The 17,318-nt window shown below is 35.4% G+C and overlaps 1 protein-coding gene across 1 annotated transcript in view; it reads right to left on the bottom strand.

The window, feature by feature from the left end:
• Positions 1-11,858: 11,858 nt before the first annotated feature.
• The window catches only part of LOC127624612 (protein KIBRA-like), a 44,052-nt gene continuing 38,592 nt past the window's right edge, over positions 11,859-17,318 (bottom strand). The window contains exons 20-22 of the mRNA XM_052099402.1: positions 16,179-16,409; positions 15,884-16,002; positions 11,859-13,198 (exon numbers count right to left, since the gene is read on the bottom strand). Of these exons, the coding sequence (XP_051955362.1) occupies positions 13,132-13,198; positions 15,884-16,002; positions 16,179-16,409 (417 nt within the window). The 3' untranslated portion in view covers positions 11,859-13,131. The remainder of the gene's footprint in view (positions 13,199-15,883; positions 16,003-16,178; positions 16,410-17,318) is intronic.

Below are 17,318 nucleotides of genomic sequence, written 5' to 3'. Positions count from 1 at the left end.
GGGCACAGTTTTTTTTGGTTGTTGGCAGATAGGATGGTCCAAGCTTCTTGGATAATTCGCCACAGTTCGTCTACGTCTTTAGGCTGTCTCAATTTCTTATATCTCTATATGTAATCTCAGACTGGCACGATGTTCCGTGGGGGGCTTTGTGGGGGCCATGACATCTGTTGCAGGGCTCCCTGTTCTTCTATTCTAATCTTTTCTATTTGTAAAATTAATATTAGGGAGTCTAATATTTATATTTCCTATTGACACACTTAAGCTGAAGATATAAATAACCATCTTAAGACAAATGTTTTTGTTAAACATCTTATGTACCTATGACTTTTGCACTGTATGCACTCCTAATGAAAAACTGTCATACAGTATATGGGCATCACATCACTCATATTTATTGTATTTATTTAGAGTCCCACAGACACCCTAGGCCCACCCCTAGCATTAAACCTAACCCTTACCTTACAAAAATTAACCATTAATTTACTACAGTAACCAACCATAGTATCACCATGGTATTTTGTAATAAAATGTATAGTAACTGTCCTCAATATAAAACATGGTTACTATAATAACAGCATATTACTGTATTAACACCATGGTTAACTGCATGAAAACTATAGCTTCTGCAAAAAGACATATTTACTACTATACTACTATAGTACAACCCTAGTTTCGAAAAAAGTTGGGACAGTATGAAAAATGCTATTAAAAACAAAAAGAAGTGATTTGTAAATTATATTCACCACTAGATTTAAAACACAACTAAACATTAGCCTATATGATGTTTTACCTTGGGAATCACAGCCCCTAACCACATTCTCCACAATTTTAGCAATAAATGCGTTGAGTTAATATGCATTATTAATAAAAATTGTATATTATATGCTGAAATTAGAAATGTCCTTACCCCTGATTTATATCTAAAAAATAAATAAATAAAAATACAATTTATACAAAATTATTTAAAAAAAATTATATACTGAAAATATATTTATTTTTATCTTTTCGATTATTTGTCTCCTTTATCTTAATTATGTATACATTTCGGTTTGTTTATACATATTTCTTTTTACTTCCTTCACCTGAACTTGTACTTATATTCAGTGATTGTATTTATACATTGTTTGATCTTATTGAACATTTATAATAGAAACAAAATTCACAGTTTTAGCACCATTTGTGGACTTTGCAGATGGTCCCTTACCCACCATAGGCACATTTTCAAACTCATATCCAGGGTTGGGGAGTTTCGAAATACATGTAATGGGAATATGTATTTAAAATACAAAATATAAGTAACTGTATTCCACTACAGTTACAATTTAAATCATTGGTATTTCGAATAAAGTTACATTCAAAAAATATTTTGATTACTGAATAGATTACTTTGCATCTTATTGTCATTTGTTTAATTTAATCTTTAGTCATTTCAGATGGAAAAATGTATACATATAAATTATGCGATCCAAAGTGCATTTGAACAGCGGTGAAACACTTTCTTATCAGAATCAGAATCAGAATCAGCTTTATTGTCAATTATGCTTACACATACAAGGAATTTGTCTTGGTGACAGGAGCTTCCAGTCAACAACAATACAAACAATACCAAAAACAGCAGCAAGACATAGGTAATTAAAAACAAAAAAGAACACAAAATAAATAACTATACATATACTTACATACACTCACCTTCATACATACCCACATACACACACGTAGTGCAAATCTAATACAATCTGTATATAAAGAACAAAAAACAGTATATTATGTACAGAGCAATATAAGTAATGGCAGAAGTGGATATGTTGGATAATATAAATTTAAATTAAAATTAAACTGTGTATTGCACATCATTATTGCTCAATGGGGCAATTTAATTGTTCATTAGATGGATGGCCTGAGGGAAAAAACTGTTCCTGTGTCTGACGGTTCTGGTGTTCAGAGCTCTGACGCGCCGGCCAGAAGGCAACTGTTGAAAAAGGTAGTGGGCTGGGTGAGTGGGGTCCAGAGTGATTTTTACAGCCTTTTTCTTCACTCTGGAAGTGTATAGTTCTTGAAGGGGGGGCAGGGGGCAACCAATAATCCTCTCAGCAGACCAAACTGTCCTCTGAAGTCATCTGATGTCTGATTTCGTAGCTGCACCAAACCAGACAGTTATTGAAGTGCAGCGGACAGACTCAATGACTGCTGAGTAGAACTGTTTCAGCAGCACTGGTGGCAGGTTGAACTTCCTCAGCTGGCGAAGGAAGTACAACCTCTGCTGGGCCTTTTTCACAATGGAGTCAATGTGTATCTCCCACTTCAGGTCCTGTGAGATGGTAGTGCCCAGGAACCTGAATGACTCCACTGCTGCCACAGTGCTGTTTAGAATGGTGAGGGGGACAATGTTGGGGTGTTCCTCCTAAAGTCCACAATCATCTCCACTGTTTTGAGCGTGTTCAACTCCAGATTGTTTTGACTGCACCAGAAAGCCAGCCTTTCAACCTCCTTTCTATATGCAGACTCATCATCATCTCGGATAAGGCCGATGACAGTGGTGTCGTTTGAAAACTTCAGGAGCCTGACAGAGGGGTCCTTGGTGGTGCAGTAATTGGTGTAGAGGGATAAGAGTAGTGGGGAGAGCACACATCCCTGGGGGGCACCAGTGCTGATGGTACAGGTGGTGGAAGTTAATTTTCCCTGCCTCACAAGCTGCTGCCTGTCCGTCGGAAAGCTGGTAATCCACTGACAGGTAGAGGTTGGAACAGGGAGTTGGTTTAACTTAGTCCGGAGTATATCTGGTATGACTGTGTTGAAAGTCCACAAAAAGGATCCTTACGTATGTCCCCGGTCTGTCCAGATGTTGCAGGATGTGATGCAAACCCATGTTGACTGCATCATCCACAGACCTGTTTGCTCAATAAGCAAATTAAAGGGGGTCCAGAAAGGGTCCAGTGATGTCCTTCAGGTGGGCCAACACCAGTCTCTCAAATGACTTCATGGCCACAGATGTCAGGGCGACAGGTCTGTAGTCATTATGATGTGTCATATTCAAACATGCAGACAGAGAAATAAGTTTGAAGTAAGTTTGGAGCAGAAGAAATAGAAATAAACCTTGTGTAAATTGTCAGCTCTACGCTAAGCTAAAATGCTATTTTCTAGCCATTTTACATGCACATGTTACCAGGAACGATAATATTTTTTATCAAGAAAATTCACGTTGGAACATAATTTCTTTTTTTCTAGTAAAACCTTTGATATTAGGGCAAAAATCATATTCTTCATAATAATTTTTGTATTGTTTTCCTGTAAAAATATAAAAACAATTCTATAAAATAAGATACATTTTATTTATCTTGTGTTAGAAACTACACAGCATAAGATATTTAGGTTTTTCAGAGAATGTATTTTTAACATGTGTAATTTGTGATTCTGTAAAACACCATCTGGCCATCTTAAATACGGGACAAATCACTTTCCGTATCGATTCGATATGGGACACATCATTTTATCTTTAAATACGGGACGATCCCGTATTTTACCGGATGGGTGCTGTGAGGCAATCGTGTCATAGTATATAAGGAGCCTCCCAACACAGCCTAGTCCTTCAAGAGGAAGGATCATTCGAGACTTGTCAATTTGTGAACAGAGGCTTCAGCAAATAATCCAGCACTTTGAAAACAATTCTCCCCAAACAGCATTTTGGACATATCACATCTGGTCAAATCTTGGTGCGTGAAGGGCAAGACGAAAACCACTCCTGAATGAGATGATCTCTGATCCCTCAGACATCACAGTCTCAAAAAACATCATTCATCTGTAATAGATATCATGAACATTGGGGATGGGGGAAATTCCCTTTTTTAAACTTAACAAATTTGTGTCTTCAGTGCCTAAATTAATGTTATTAGAAGAAATGGTGATGATACACAGTGATAAACACTCGACTGTCATCTGATCATCTTGCAATCATCTGATTTGAAATTACTGTACATTAAAAAACAAACAAACAATTAAATTATATTTGTTGAATTATATTAAAAAAATAAGGTAAAACATCATATAATGTGCAGTTGTAGTGCGTTAAATATAGCAAAGGATGAATATAATTTACAAATCACTCCTTTTTTTTTATTAGCATTTTTCAAACTGTCCCAACTTTTTTGGAGTTGGGGTTGTACAACCATTGTTTATTTTACCTGGCTCAAACATTTCTCTCAACTGCCCGACTGACAACATGACCAAATCACTGCAAGGTAATCAACCTTTGCATTATTTTTTATTTATTAAGTAGTATTAAAGAACATATTAAGAGTGGAGACCGGAAACAGGATCAGGGGAAAAGGTGGAACCCCTTAGAAAGACTAAAAAGTCAGATTTTATCCCGGGTCATCCACATGAAAAAAAGCATATACCATCCTAACATCCCACACCAATGCAGTGACACTAGATGTGCAGTTAGTCTTTCTGTGTTTCCACTTGACTATTGGAGTGCAAATAGCCGCTCTGTGTGGCAGGTGCTATTTATACCTAGGGCAAATAAGTCACTCCAAAAACCGCACAATTGTATAGTTGGATTATTTTTTACTTAAACTCATATATTTATTCAGATTTGTGAGAACTAGCTTCGGTCTTTCCGGCGTGATCATGAAATTATTATAATAATAATAAAAAAAAATGGCACAATGGGACACATTTCCTGTGTGAACATCCAGTTATACATGCCTGCATACTGTACTTCTCACACTACATTAATCAATCTTTATTCTTATATACTTCTTTTAGTATATTCTTTTAGTTACTTTAAATGTCTTGTAAATGGATGAGCTTGCACATATTAACTGCAGTGACAACAACTACTAATGTGTGCTGAAAAATACTGAAAACTTGAACTGAACTGAAACATGAAGAGCAATAGGTCTTGTGAGTGTTTGCCATGTGTCTGTTGGCAACTTGAATGAACTGAGTGTTTATACTGTCAGTAATTTTCCTCATACCTGTATATTTAAAGAAGATGAGCTGTAATGAGTAAGCAAAGAAATTTGATTGGCTTTATGACATCTGAACATGGATCTATAGGAATATAATGATCATACTCAAAAATACAAACAAAACATTATAAATATTAAATGAAACGTTTTTATATATATTTGTTGAGAAACTACTAAACATATTCTTGTGCTGGTGATAATGTTTACAATTCTGGTTGACAGTACAGTGTTGATGATAACATTCACAGCTTTCAGATGTCTCACAAGAAAAATTAAATACAGCACACCCAAATCACAAAAGTGCAATAAATACAAGCTGTACTTCTCAAACGGTCTCTGTGATCAGATCAGGTTCTTTTTCCATCAATAATACCAACAAAAAAAACATTAAAATGCACTAGAGCTTCCAAAATAAAAGTTCTACTGTGGACAATAAACAATGAATCATTCATAAATACCAGCATCAGATACTGACAGCATTATTTTCCTTTTGAATATTATAAGCAATTCTGACATGAAGCCGTCCCAAAAAAGTTAAGATAAATACAAAAACTCCAAATACGTCAGAATCTCAGATTTGATAGTTGAAAAGCACCTAATCAATCAAAACAATCTCTCTCTCCAACACATACTATGTAAGGTAGCACACCGTCTCACCAGTGAAACCACTAACACTTCATAAGCGTTGATTTTTCCGAGTACTCAAAGAATGGGCAAAATTGTAGTTACAAGGTAAATATTCCAGGTTTAAATTCTGTCGCGAACACTACTTAAAATACTGTAAAGCTATCGGCTGTTAAAAACAGGCATTTACAGCCATAAAAAAAAAAAAAAAAAAAAAAACTTAATTAAAATATATATTTCACACAGCAGCTTAATTAACAGATCTGGGATGTAGCCAACCGGAGTCTTCGTTTGGCAGTGTACAGTCAGAGCCATATAAAGAGAGAGTTGCGACAACTCCATTGACTCCAATGGAACGGTTTTTTTTTACAGCAATGGCGGCTCGTGGAGCAAACACCGTAAGAGATGCATCAGAACAAACCGTTTGCGACGCACTTTTAAAAGGTGAGACGTTTAAAGAATAATATTATCTTATTCTGTATATTATCAGTACATCTAAATAAAAATAACTTGTAAATTAAAACCTTATAGTTGAGTATTACTCATTAAATTAGGAGATAATGGATGTTATCGGATAACTAACAGATTAGGCAAGGATTGTAGCTGGATAACGTTAAAATCTTTGCAAATACCTCACATTTTTTTGTTGTTGTAATTTTTATTTATATTTAGATTGCTCCTGCTGACTTGAGCCAACCATTTTTTTCTCCTCTCCATGTCAGTGGGGAAGCCATACATTTGCACACCTTTCTCTGAGCGATTGGAGCATCCCTATGCAGCACAGCAAACCATGGTGAAGACTATAAAACGACAACATGAAAGAAAGGACACATACAAAATGCTTGGCTTGCTATTTAATTTATTAGAAATGTATTCATGAATTGCTGTAAATAGTTATTGCATTTATTTGAATAAAAAAAAAAAAAAGTAATATCGTAATATGTTATTACAATTTAAAATAACTGTTTTCTATTTTAAAGTATTTTAAAATTTAATTTACTCCTGTGATGCCAAGCTGAATTTTCAGCCTCATTACTTTTGAATGGCAGTTTATATACGAGTATGCTTAAGTTGTTTTAAAGCTTTATATATTGTGTATATGAATAAGTATTGTAAGAATTATACATTAGATATATAATATTTATAATACATAAATAATTATTTTACTATATATAGAATTGTAAACAATAAGCTTCATTTCACTAAATTTTACATTTACGTAACTGCTGATAATAGTTAATAGTTCATTGACCCATTGTCACTGACGTGCGGTCTGGGTAGGCAAACTAGGCACTGCCTCCCCTGCCAAAATTCAAAAATAAAATGTTTATTAAATAATAAACTTGTATTTATATTTTTACTTTTTATTCTTGTGATTTATATATGCAATATGTGTGTTATTGCAATTGTTTAGACGTTATGATGACAAATGTAGCAGTTACGCATAATCAACTAAAAACAAATGGTAGAATAAGCAGTGCTTTTACGGTCCATTCATTGCAGACGACAAGCGGAAAACCCATGTTGCGCATGCGCACTTCGATCCTGTATTCTTTAACACGTACGGCAAAAAGCACAAATCTGCTGTGCCTTTTGACGTAAATATGTTATGCCCGTAATCATCTCCGTTACGTATCAGACATGGACCAATTAAAATCGAGATATTCCTGGACATTTGCGTAGCTAACGTCATTACACCACAGCTAGTTTACATGCCTAATCCCCGCAAAATTCAAAATGACAGCACCAGCCGTAATCACGGAATTAAGATATTTTTCCAAGCTCGATTTTAATTCCAAATAGGAGTTAATTGCAAGAGGGAGGTCTACGCCAGCCTTAGATGGGGCCCAAAAATTATTCGATCATTTCAAACTGATTGGTATGTAAGAAAAGATTGGCTATGTGGCTGCGCTAACAATCAGCGGCTGTACTGCTATCCCTGCTTGCTTTTTTCAACCAGTCAGACTGTTTGGACTTCAGCGGGATATTGTGATTTGAACAACCTGCCCGCAGCTTTAACCAAGCATGAAAAGTCGTCAGCTCACATCCAGTGTCAAATTACACTGAAAACCTTTGGAAAATCTCGGATCGACCTTGCACTTGACGAGCAAAGGAAGCTGAATATAACCTACCACAATGAAAAGGTAAAGGAAAACCGAGAGGTTTTGAAGGATCTGATAAATGCATAACGTTCACTGTTTACGCACGTGTGTGTGTGTGTGCGTGAGAGAGAGAGAGAGAGAGAGAGTGTGAGTACACGATATACACATCCTGATTTGTACATTTCTTGATATGCTGCGCTTGTGTGTAACGTTCACTGTTATTACGTATTATTAGCTTAAACAATAAATCAGGTAATCTGGCTTTCATAACTCAGTGCCTAGCCTCTTTAAGACATCACCGCACGTCACTGCCCATTGTGCGGTGCGAGCTGGAAATCACCTGTCACCAGCCTTTCTCTGTACTATCTGAAAAGTCATAAATATGACATTAGTTACCATGACATTAGTGAAAACAATGAACATGAGGTAACATAAAAAGGCAACAGAAACCCTAGCCTGAAATAAGTTGAGGCAAATAACGGTAAGCTTAACACTAATCCTCAAATATTAGCTGATTTGATTTTTAAAAACAACATCGCTGTAACAACATACTCATGCTACATACATATGTCGGTGTGTTACATAAATATATAAAATAAATGCATTTATTGACTACTAATTACCAGAAACCGCAGTTCTGTCACTCTACTCTAACAGTTTGAAATGCCTGCCAAAGCACTTCCTGGAACTATCTGAAGTCTACGTGAATCACGTGACGATCAAGCATTTAGAACTTCCGTTGTCGCAACTCTCTCTCTATATGACTCTGTGTACAGTCTATTAATGGTCCAAATTGTGCTACACTATGAAAACAATACAGGAAAGAGCTGAGACGTAGACAGATGCTAAATAAAAAAATAATAATAATAATAATAAAAAAAAGTACTCTAATTTAAGGGATTAAACGAAATCATATATAATAAAATTATGCTGCAGATATAATTAAATAACAGATTATGTATTTCAAGTGAAAGCTATATGATGCTTCTATGTGAATTAGTTGTTTGTCTAACTGTGCAGCTTTGGAACATAATTGCATTTGGGTCTAATGTAGAAAATATATTTGCTAATTGAACAGCTGGATTGTACAAGTGACCTTTACATTGAGGTTGAAGACTATATATATTTATATATATATATATATAAAGGTTTTCTTTGCTGCTAAAGACAAAAGTGTGACAACCTCTTCCAATAACACCTGTTATGATCTAAATATAAATAATTAACAGCTTCATTCAGTTCTGTCTGATCTTACAAAACCATACACCACTGGGTAGAGCTAGAGATAAAAATGAGTTCCAAACTCGTTAGACTTTCAATCTAATGTGGAAGACAAAATAATTTGTTATGTAGAACGTTAGGGACTTATGCTCTCACAATTGACTTTTATTTTATGGAAAAAAGATTCAATTGAGGTTAGGCTGTCATACCCTAATATTCTGCCTAATATTTGTTGTGTTTCATGGAAAAAAGAAAAGCTATATGGGTTTGGGTGAGTAACTGGTGTTAGAACTTTTATTTTAGGGTGAACTATCCCTTTAAGCAATATTATAAATGTAACAATAATGCTTTAAATAGGGCTTTAAAAATGTGCTACATTCAAACAGTCATCAAACTTGGCCTGTGATGGTTAAAAGCAATCATTACTTTTAAAAGGGATTTAAATAACATGGAACATGGTAACATTTAACTCACTTTCCAAGTAATTCATCTTGGTTTAGTCAAAATCTATATTATATTATATAGTGCAGTGGGAGGGGAGCTTGCATATACATAACACAAATCTTCAGTGGTTCTTGCCGTATGAGGAGTCTCCAAGCGTTATGCAAATGGTTCTCTGCAGTGGGGTATGATCCATTATTGTGTTTACAGGAAAATTGAGAACTGTGTGCTTTTGCTTTTGTTTTGAGTGCCCTAGATGTGTTGCTGTATCCTTGCCATAGAATTCAAAAGCTAAAAACATTACAAAGCTCTTGTATGATTCATAAAGGTGTGAATCTCATAAAAAAAATGCCATGGAACATTTTTTACTCCAAAATATAAATTATATATTTAAATAGAAAATAATACTCTCCAATAATGTTGGCACACTAGGTAAATATGAGTAAAACATATAAATGAAACAGGTTTTAGTATTTTATTCCATTTATCTTTTATACAAAATATTCACAAATATCTAACCATTAATTTAAGTAAAAATAATCAAAAGGGGGAAAAAAGCTCATGACTAAATAAATATTTTTCTCCGAAACACATTTGCCACATTATTGATACCCCTAGAAATTCTTAAAATACATTTGAAGTATATTTACATTCATATTTTTAAATATTTTGTACACCTGGGTGGCCAGGAACATTAAATTGTTCAGCCAAGACTTCCTGTTTCACAGGTGTATAAATATGAGGTAAAACAAGCCAAATTCTTTTAATCATCAATCACACTAAAGAATATAGTTCTGATGTGCAGCAAAAGGTTGTTGAGCTTCACAAAATAGAAAGTGGCTTTAAGATAATAGCTAAAGCATTGAAAATACCCATTTTCACCATCAGGGCAATAATTAAGTCCCAATCAACTCGAGATGTTTAGACCACGCAAGGTGAGGAGGATGGTTCGAATGGCCAAAGAATTTCTAAGGATCACATCTGGAGACTTGCAGAAATTAGTTGGGTCTTGGGGTCAGAAAGTCTCAAAAACAACAATCAGACGTCACCTAACTCGCAACAAGTTGTTTAAGGTTTCAAGAAAGAAAAACTCTAATCTTATTCCACAGCAAACTCAAGCATCTTCAGTTTGCCAGACACTACTGGAACTTCAAATGCAACCAGGTTTGGTCAGATGGAGGAAAAAAAAAAAGAGCTTTTCGGCAGCTAACACCAGACGGGTTTGGCGCACACATAGATGAAGTACTCAATGCCATGGTAAATGTAGTGCTGGATCTTTAATGTTGTGGGGCTGTTTTTCTACCAGAGGTCCTGGACATCTTGTTCGGATACATGGCATCATGGACTTGATCAAATACCAACAGTTTAAGAAATCCAAACCTGACTTCCTCTGCCAGAAAGCTTTCAATGGGCCCTGGATGGATCTTCCAGCAGGACAATAATCCAAAACACATCAAAATCAAAACAAATGGTTCTCTCACCACAAAATCAAGGTTCTGCCATGGTCATTTTAATTCCCTGACCTGAACCCCATAGACAATTTGTGGCGTGAACTGAAGAGGAGAGTCCACCAACATGGACCTCTGAATTTGTAGGATCTGTAGAGATTGTGTATGGAGGAATGGTCTCAGATCACTTGCCTGGTGTTCTCCAACCTTTAGGAATTTTAAGAGAAGACTCAGAACTGATATCTTGGCAAAGGGAGGTTGCACAAAGTATTGAATAAAAGGGTGCCAATAATTGCCACATATATATTTCTTATAAAACTTGTTGTGTTTGCAATCGTTTGATATCCATTAGAGGACAGATTTTTTGTTAATATTTTGAATGAAAGTTCAAAAGGATAATCAATAAAGACTTTTATCATATCCTTCTTTGCTCATGTTTATCAAGGGTGCCAATATTAGTGGAGGGCACAGTGTATATTCTTTTGCATAAAGAAAATTAAGACCATTAAGATTTTTGCCATTGTGACATTATTTTCACCCCAATTCTCAGTAGCCTATTCTAATGCAAAATAATAATGTTGATAATAATAATAAGACAAAAGTAAAATAAATAATATTCTAATTACTATTATGGGAAATTAAAAATGCAATTTTACCAGTCACTTTGATTTTTCATTTATATATCCTGTGTATAATGAATGCATATAACTTGTCTCGTGAGACACACTCGTGCTGCGCTCATCCTTGGCAGAGCGCCACAGAACCTCTGAACACACAGCGAATCCGACACGTGCATCAATGGCTTTTCTTTCTTTTGTTCTTCCAAATATATAAATGATACATGTTTCTTCAAACGTAAATGCCTTATCTTTGTGTATAATGCAATTCTTGTCATGTCACACGGAGATGGTCGCCCACACCACCATCCACTGCACATGAAATACTCACATTTGGCGGGTTGACAGGTTTTAATTTCAAACCCAGATTATGTATTATAGTAATGTGAATAAAAAAATAAAAAATTACATAACAGTAATGAGATTGTAGGGAGAGGTGAGCTTAATTGTCAGGAAAAAAAATGTTGCAGTACATAAAAAAAAAATCGTAGTTTTTTTCATACAAAACACAATTTATTTTTACTTTTGATTTTGGGGTTAAAAATGACAGACATTTCTTTGTGAGTTTCACCAAAACACAAAAAATGCTTCTCTCATTTTCTCTACATTCAGTTCAGAAGCTTTCAAAGTTAATTGATGGATAACAAGTCAAATAAACTAACAATTACAAAACCGTGTTTGTTGTCTGGAGTTTGGGTATGTCAGGTCTAAACCAAAAGGAATGAAAAACTAATGCAATATGCCATTGCATGTGCTACAATGGGAAGTTGAGAAAACATAAAAAGAAGGTAGATATATCCAATGATGTAAAAAGAGCTCAGAAATGGGGTTTCACTTCGATGGGATATGATCTTTGCATTCAAAGTGTGCTTTTTGTTTCATTCTCTAGTCTATATCAATGCCTTTTCCTCGCTATCTGATTTCTATTAAAGTGCATGAACTATCGGATATTCTACCTGAGAGTCTGTTGGACTAAGTGCAGATTCTACATCATATTACAAACATTTGCACTAACGTGTTTCCTGTTTGCATGTGCAATTAACACGAAGAGCTGTAGGCAATCCAATTAATCTACTACATAATGGTCTAGTTAACTGTTTAACATGTTTTCATTTCATGCCTCAACTATTTGTAAAAAAAACACTTGTCCAACGCACATATCATTGAACAAAAATGTGGACAGAACCAGGTTGTTTGTAGTGGGACATGACTAAGATCGCAGGATTTATGCCCATCCATTCTGTCATTGCAACAGAAAGCTAGATACTGATTCCTGAACCCTTGTGCTATGAATGGAAGTAGTACCGTAAGTATCTGTTTTCACATCTTCAAGAGATACAGTAAGCAGTCCTGCCCGAATCAGCAGAGCAGCATGTTTAAAACTCGTTTCAGAGATCGTGCTGGTGTTTTTGAATGACCACTGAAATACCTAATACAGATACCAACATACTTGTTTTAGTAACAGAACACAATGACAGTAAAAAAAAGAAAAGGAAAGAAAAGAAAAAAAGAAGTCTAGCTTAAAAAAAAGAAGAAAAAAAAAGACATGGATCAATACAATTTCATTTTTGAGAGTTAAAACTCAGTGTTCTAAAATGACATTTTTCCTGCGCCAACATCCATTTTCTTTCACACAATTGTTCATGATACTGCCAGATGTTAGTTTCGTCTCCATGGAACCAGCAGTAAAGACGGAAATACTTCTTTTCTACACGTCGTCAGCTGGTAGGTCAGGAACATTTATCTTTCCTCGGGTGAAGAAGGCCATCTTCTCTCTAAGAGAGGTTACACCAGACAATAAGTACAGCTTGAAACTTCATGTTATCAGATATAAAGCATATAAAACCACATAGATAGAAAAGTTATTAGTTGATATGAGCTCTGCTCCAAAATCTAATGGTCTACCTATGAAGACGTCTATGATGTGTTAAGACATCATAAACGTACTACCGACTCAAAAGGTAGGTAGCAACAGCATGCTGCCTTTTAAGGCCACATCCACACGTATTTGTTCCAAGACTGAAACCTCAGTTTTGTTTTCTAATGTGTGTTAATGGAGAGCCTTTTTGAAACGCCCATTACAGTGTGGATGTGAGGTGTAAATGTACCTACATCACTGTGTACTCAAACAAAAAGGTATTAGTGAGGATGTGACCTAAGATATCTAATTTTGGCCATATTCTAAGGCAGAATTGCATGTATTTTTTTAAGGTGATGGCATTTTTCAGAATACATTGCGACAAGCTCAGTGTAAAAATTCTTTAAGATGACAAGTTGAAAAATGTCATGAAATACCGAAAACGGATCACTTTTTTCTCCAATATTTGTTTGTGCTATGCATTTTTTTTTTTAGAGCTGCCAAAATGAATGCACACAATTAATTTAAAATATTTAAACACGCTGATTTTCTTTAATGCTAGAAATGCATTCACCATTATGATGTAAGATTCAGACATTTTATTTGAATCTTTGCGATGTTTCTGGGGACATTGTTACACTGTTACACTGACACACACACACACACACACACCACTAACAAATGCATCAGTGAAGTGATAGGTAAATTAATTCTTAACGCTATTTGTTGTACAAAACTAGCCCAGATGGGACTTGTGGCAGAAATCTAGTAATTTGCAGCCTAAGTAGGGCACAATTAAATGCCCACAGAAGCATGTCATGTCTTAACTTTTATCAAAACGGCAATTCAGATAAAGCCAGAACAAGATATCTGCAGCGCTTTTCATGTGGAGTTCAAAGCGGTGCTTGCCGATGGCAGCGCAATTATTATTTTGATAAAACTGACAAATCATTTTAAGTTTTGTTGGAGTAAAAATGTGTTCACGTTCAACCTGTGCAGTTGTTGGCCGTCATAACCTGAAGTACTTGAAGTAGGAATAATCCAGGTTCAATACAAGTTAAGCTCAATCAAGAACATTTGTGCTTAATATCGATTACCACGAAAAATATTTCAACTCATCCCTCCTTTCCTTTAAAAAAGCAATATAGCAGATACAGTGAGGCAATTACAATATAAAGTGAATGGGGCCAATTTTTGGAGGGTTTAAAGAAAATTTTTATAAAAACAATCAATTCTTCTGTTAAAACTTGTGTACTATGTGAGCTGTAACATGTATTCATTGCTTTTATGGTCAATTTAGGGTTTTAGGGTTTATAGCATTACATTTTCATAGTAACGAAGTTTCTTTACAAAGAAGTTTGGTATGTGATTTTATCACACTAAAAACATGTTAACATGCACATTATTTACACTATCCTTTTGAAACAGTGTGTATTTTAACATTTATTATAAGTACCTCACTGGAACCCAGAATCTAGCTTTTTTAAAGAAAAGGATAGAGGAGTCAAAATTTATTTTTTTAGTAATCAACATTATGCCACAAATGCTGTCTCTGATCGTAACTTGTATTGAACCTGTAATATTCCTTTAATTACATCAACGTAACTAACCACAGGAACTCGCTTTTGCCATCAACCCACTCTGGACAGGCCCAGTCAAAATCACTATCAGTATCGGTACTTTTCATTTTCATTCATTTAAGCAGGCTTTCATTATGAATCATGGAAAACATCCGTGTTTAGGAAAATGATGGATTACATTTAAATCTACTGTAATTAATTGTGAGCCGATTCTCCCCTGTGCTTCATGCAGGCCTAGGCACAAGGCTGTGATTAAAAAGTGATAAACATGGTCTGTGAGGGCTTCAGAATAAACCAGTGACTCATGGACTTGTGTTTTTAGCACTTTTAGAGCAGTTCTCAAGCATTAAAGTAAATATCTTAAGCTACGTTTATCTTAAGCTACATTGCATTATTGTATATAAAATCTAAATGTGCATATCAATACAATTAGATTTTTTTTATATACATATATATAAATATATATATTTTAAACCATTTCAGAGCAAATACTGATTTTTTTATATACAACATATATTGAATGTTGTCAATAGGCTGAAAAATATCGAGATATACATTTTTGAAACCATAGCATCCAGCCCTAGCTTCATGTGAGGAGTGCTATTTGAGTGTCACACGAAGTTCCTGCCCAAGTAGAGCATTCCATATTAGTCACTTATGAGGTTCTATTTTATTTATGATGCTACTAAAAGGCAGCCACATTTCTATGCAGGTAACTTGCTATTTTTTGGAACAATGCTATGATTTCCCCAACTACAAAGACTTGGAAGTCTAACAAGACCAAATATACCCTGATGAAAAGACCAGCTTGGAACATCATGAATTCCCATGTTGGTCCAAGCTGGTCAATGCTGATTAGTGCTTATTTGGTGGTGGTCCAGTATCACCTCCATGCAGTTCACCAGCAAAACTTGTTGGCAAACCAGCATATTCTTCCTGATAAAGCTGGTTGGCCAATGGCAGCTTCCTGGTTAAGGAAGGGAATGTGTTGGAGCATTTCAGAAACAGGAACAAAAGCCCACCTGAAGGACTGGACCCCAGGAACTTCTTTGAGGCTCTGTCCACGGATCTTGTGCACATCCTTAGCTGCTGCACGCATCATTTTCTCTACCCTCTGTTCCTGTAGCTGCTCTTCCTGGGTCTGAGGAGAGTGTGTGTGAACAGCATCAGACATTAGAATGGAAACCCAGATGGAATTCACTGAAAATCTGCCCCTCTTCTGTAGCCATCAGCTGTAATCTATATTTGTGTTCAATTTTAAATATTTCAGAGCATCATGGTCACGAGACACATGCAGCAATGTCTCCCCCGACTGACCTGTCTCTCTGCATGTTTGAGCAGCAGACGGAAGCGTTCGTCCTCCTGTACCCATGTGGGCAGGACGTATTGCCCCTGCTGCCGGGCCTTCTCCAACTGCTCTTTCAGCTCCCGCAGCACACGCAGATCCTCGTTCAGACGGCTGTGCCGTGTGCGAGTCACTTGCAAGTCCAGCTCAAGGTCTAGAGAGGTACACAGGAGTCCGTCCAGACCTTTCACCTGAATCGGTGGCTGTGAGTGAGTGTATTGAGAAATAATTTCACTGACACTTATCTAAAGCAACTTACAGTATGTTTAATACAGACATCACACTGTTGATATTTAATGGATCGCTATATTATACTAGATTCTGCTTGGGCAATCACGGTATTCTGCTGTCAAATTTGTATGTATAATAATCACCACTAAACTGTATAGTAGAGCTGCATGATTCTGGATGAATTTAGAATCAAGTTTTTTTTTTTTTTGCTTAGAATAAATATCACGATTCTTTTACACTTTTGAAGAAGAAAAAAAAAACACGTTTATTCAGTGACTTACAAAAACTGAGCATTAGGCTACCAAACACAGTAACATGTAATTTAATAAAAGTTCTGACAAAATGTTCTTTGCTTCAGTCTATTTAAAAAGAATGCAATAAACAAAAAGTAGGAAGTGTAAGTTGTAAATCAAAAATATGCTTAAAAAAGTCCTAAATCCACAAGAGGGCACAACTAATACATAATAAACCAAATAGCAGTGTTATTAATGCAAAAAATATATTTTGTAAACGTTGGTTCAAACTTTTAAAGTAATTATTCAAGACCCAGTAAATAAATAGAGGACAGAGTAAACAGTACTTTAAGTTTTAACTTTAGTAGTAGCCACTGGAACGTTAACATGCATAGCTCCTTCCGAATCGTTGCCATTTAGGAATAAGATTGCGTCGGAGTCTGAATCTAGATTGCAATCTTATAAAGATTAATCGTGCAGCTCTACTGAATAGTTGACAAAAACTAACCCTCAAATAATATAATAATTTCGATTCAAATCAGTATTTAAAGTCTTTGTAATAAGCAGGATAATGTACTATCAACCAGACATAATCGCAAAATAAACCCTGACTGTACTTTATGCATTTGCTCATATACAGTACTGTAT

The sequence above is a fragment of the Xyrauchen texanus genome, chromosome 31 (assembly GCF_025860055.1).
Source record: "Xyrauchen texanus isolate HMW12.3.18 chromosome 31, RBS_HiC_50CHRs, whole genome shotgun sequence".
Classification (NCBI taxonomy): Eukaryota; Metazoa; Chordata; class Actinopteri; order Cypriniformes; family Catostomidae; genus Xyrauchen; species Xyrauchen texanus.
The sequence above is the reverse complement of the archived record's forward strand: the minus strand, read 5'-3'. Positions and strand labels throughout refer to the sequence as shown.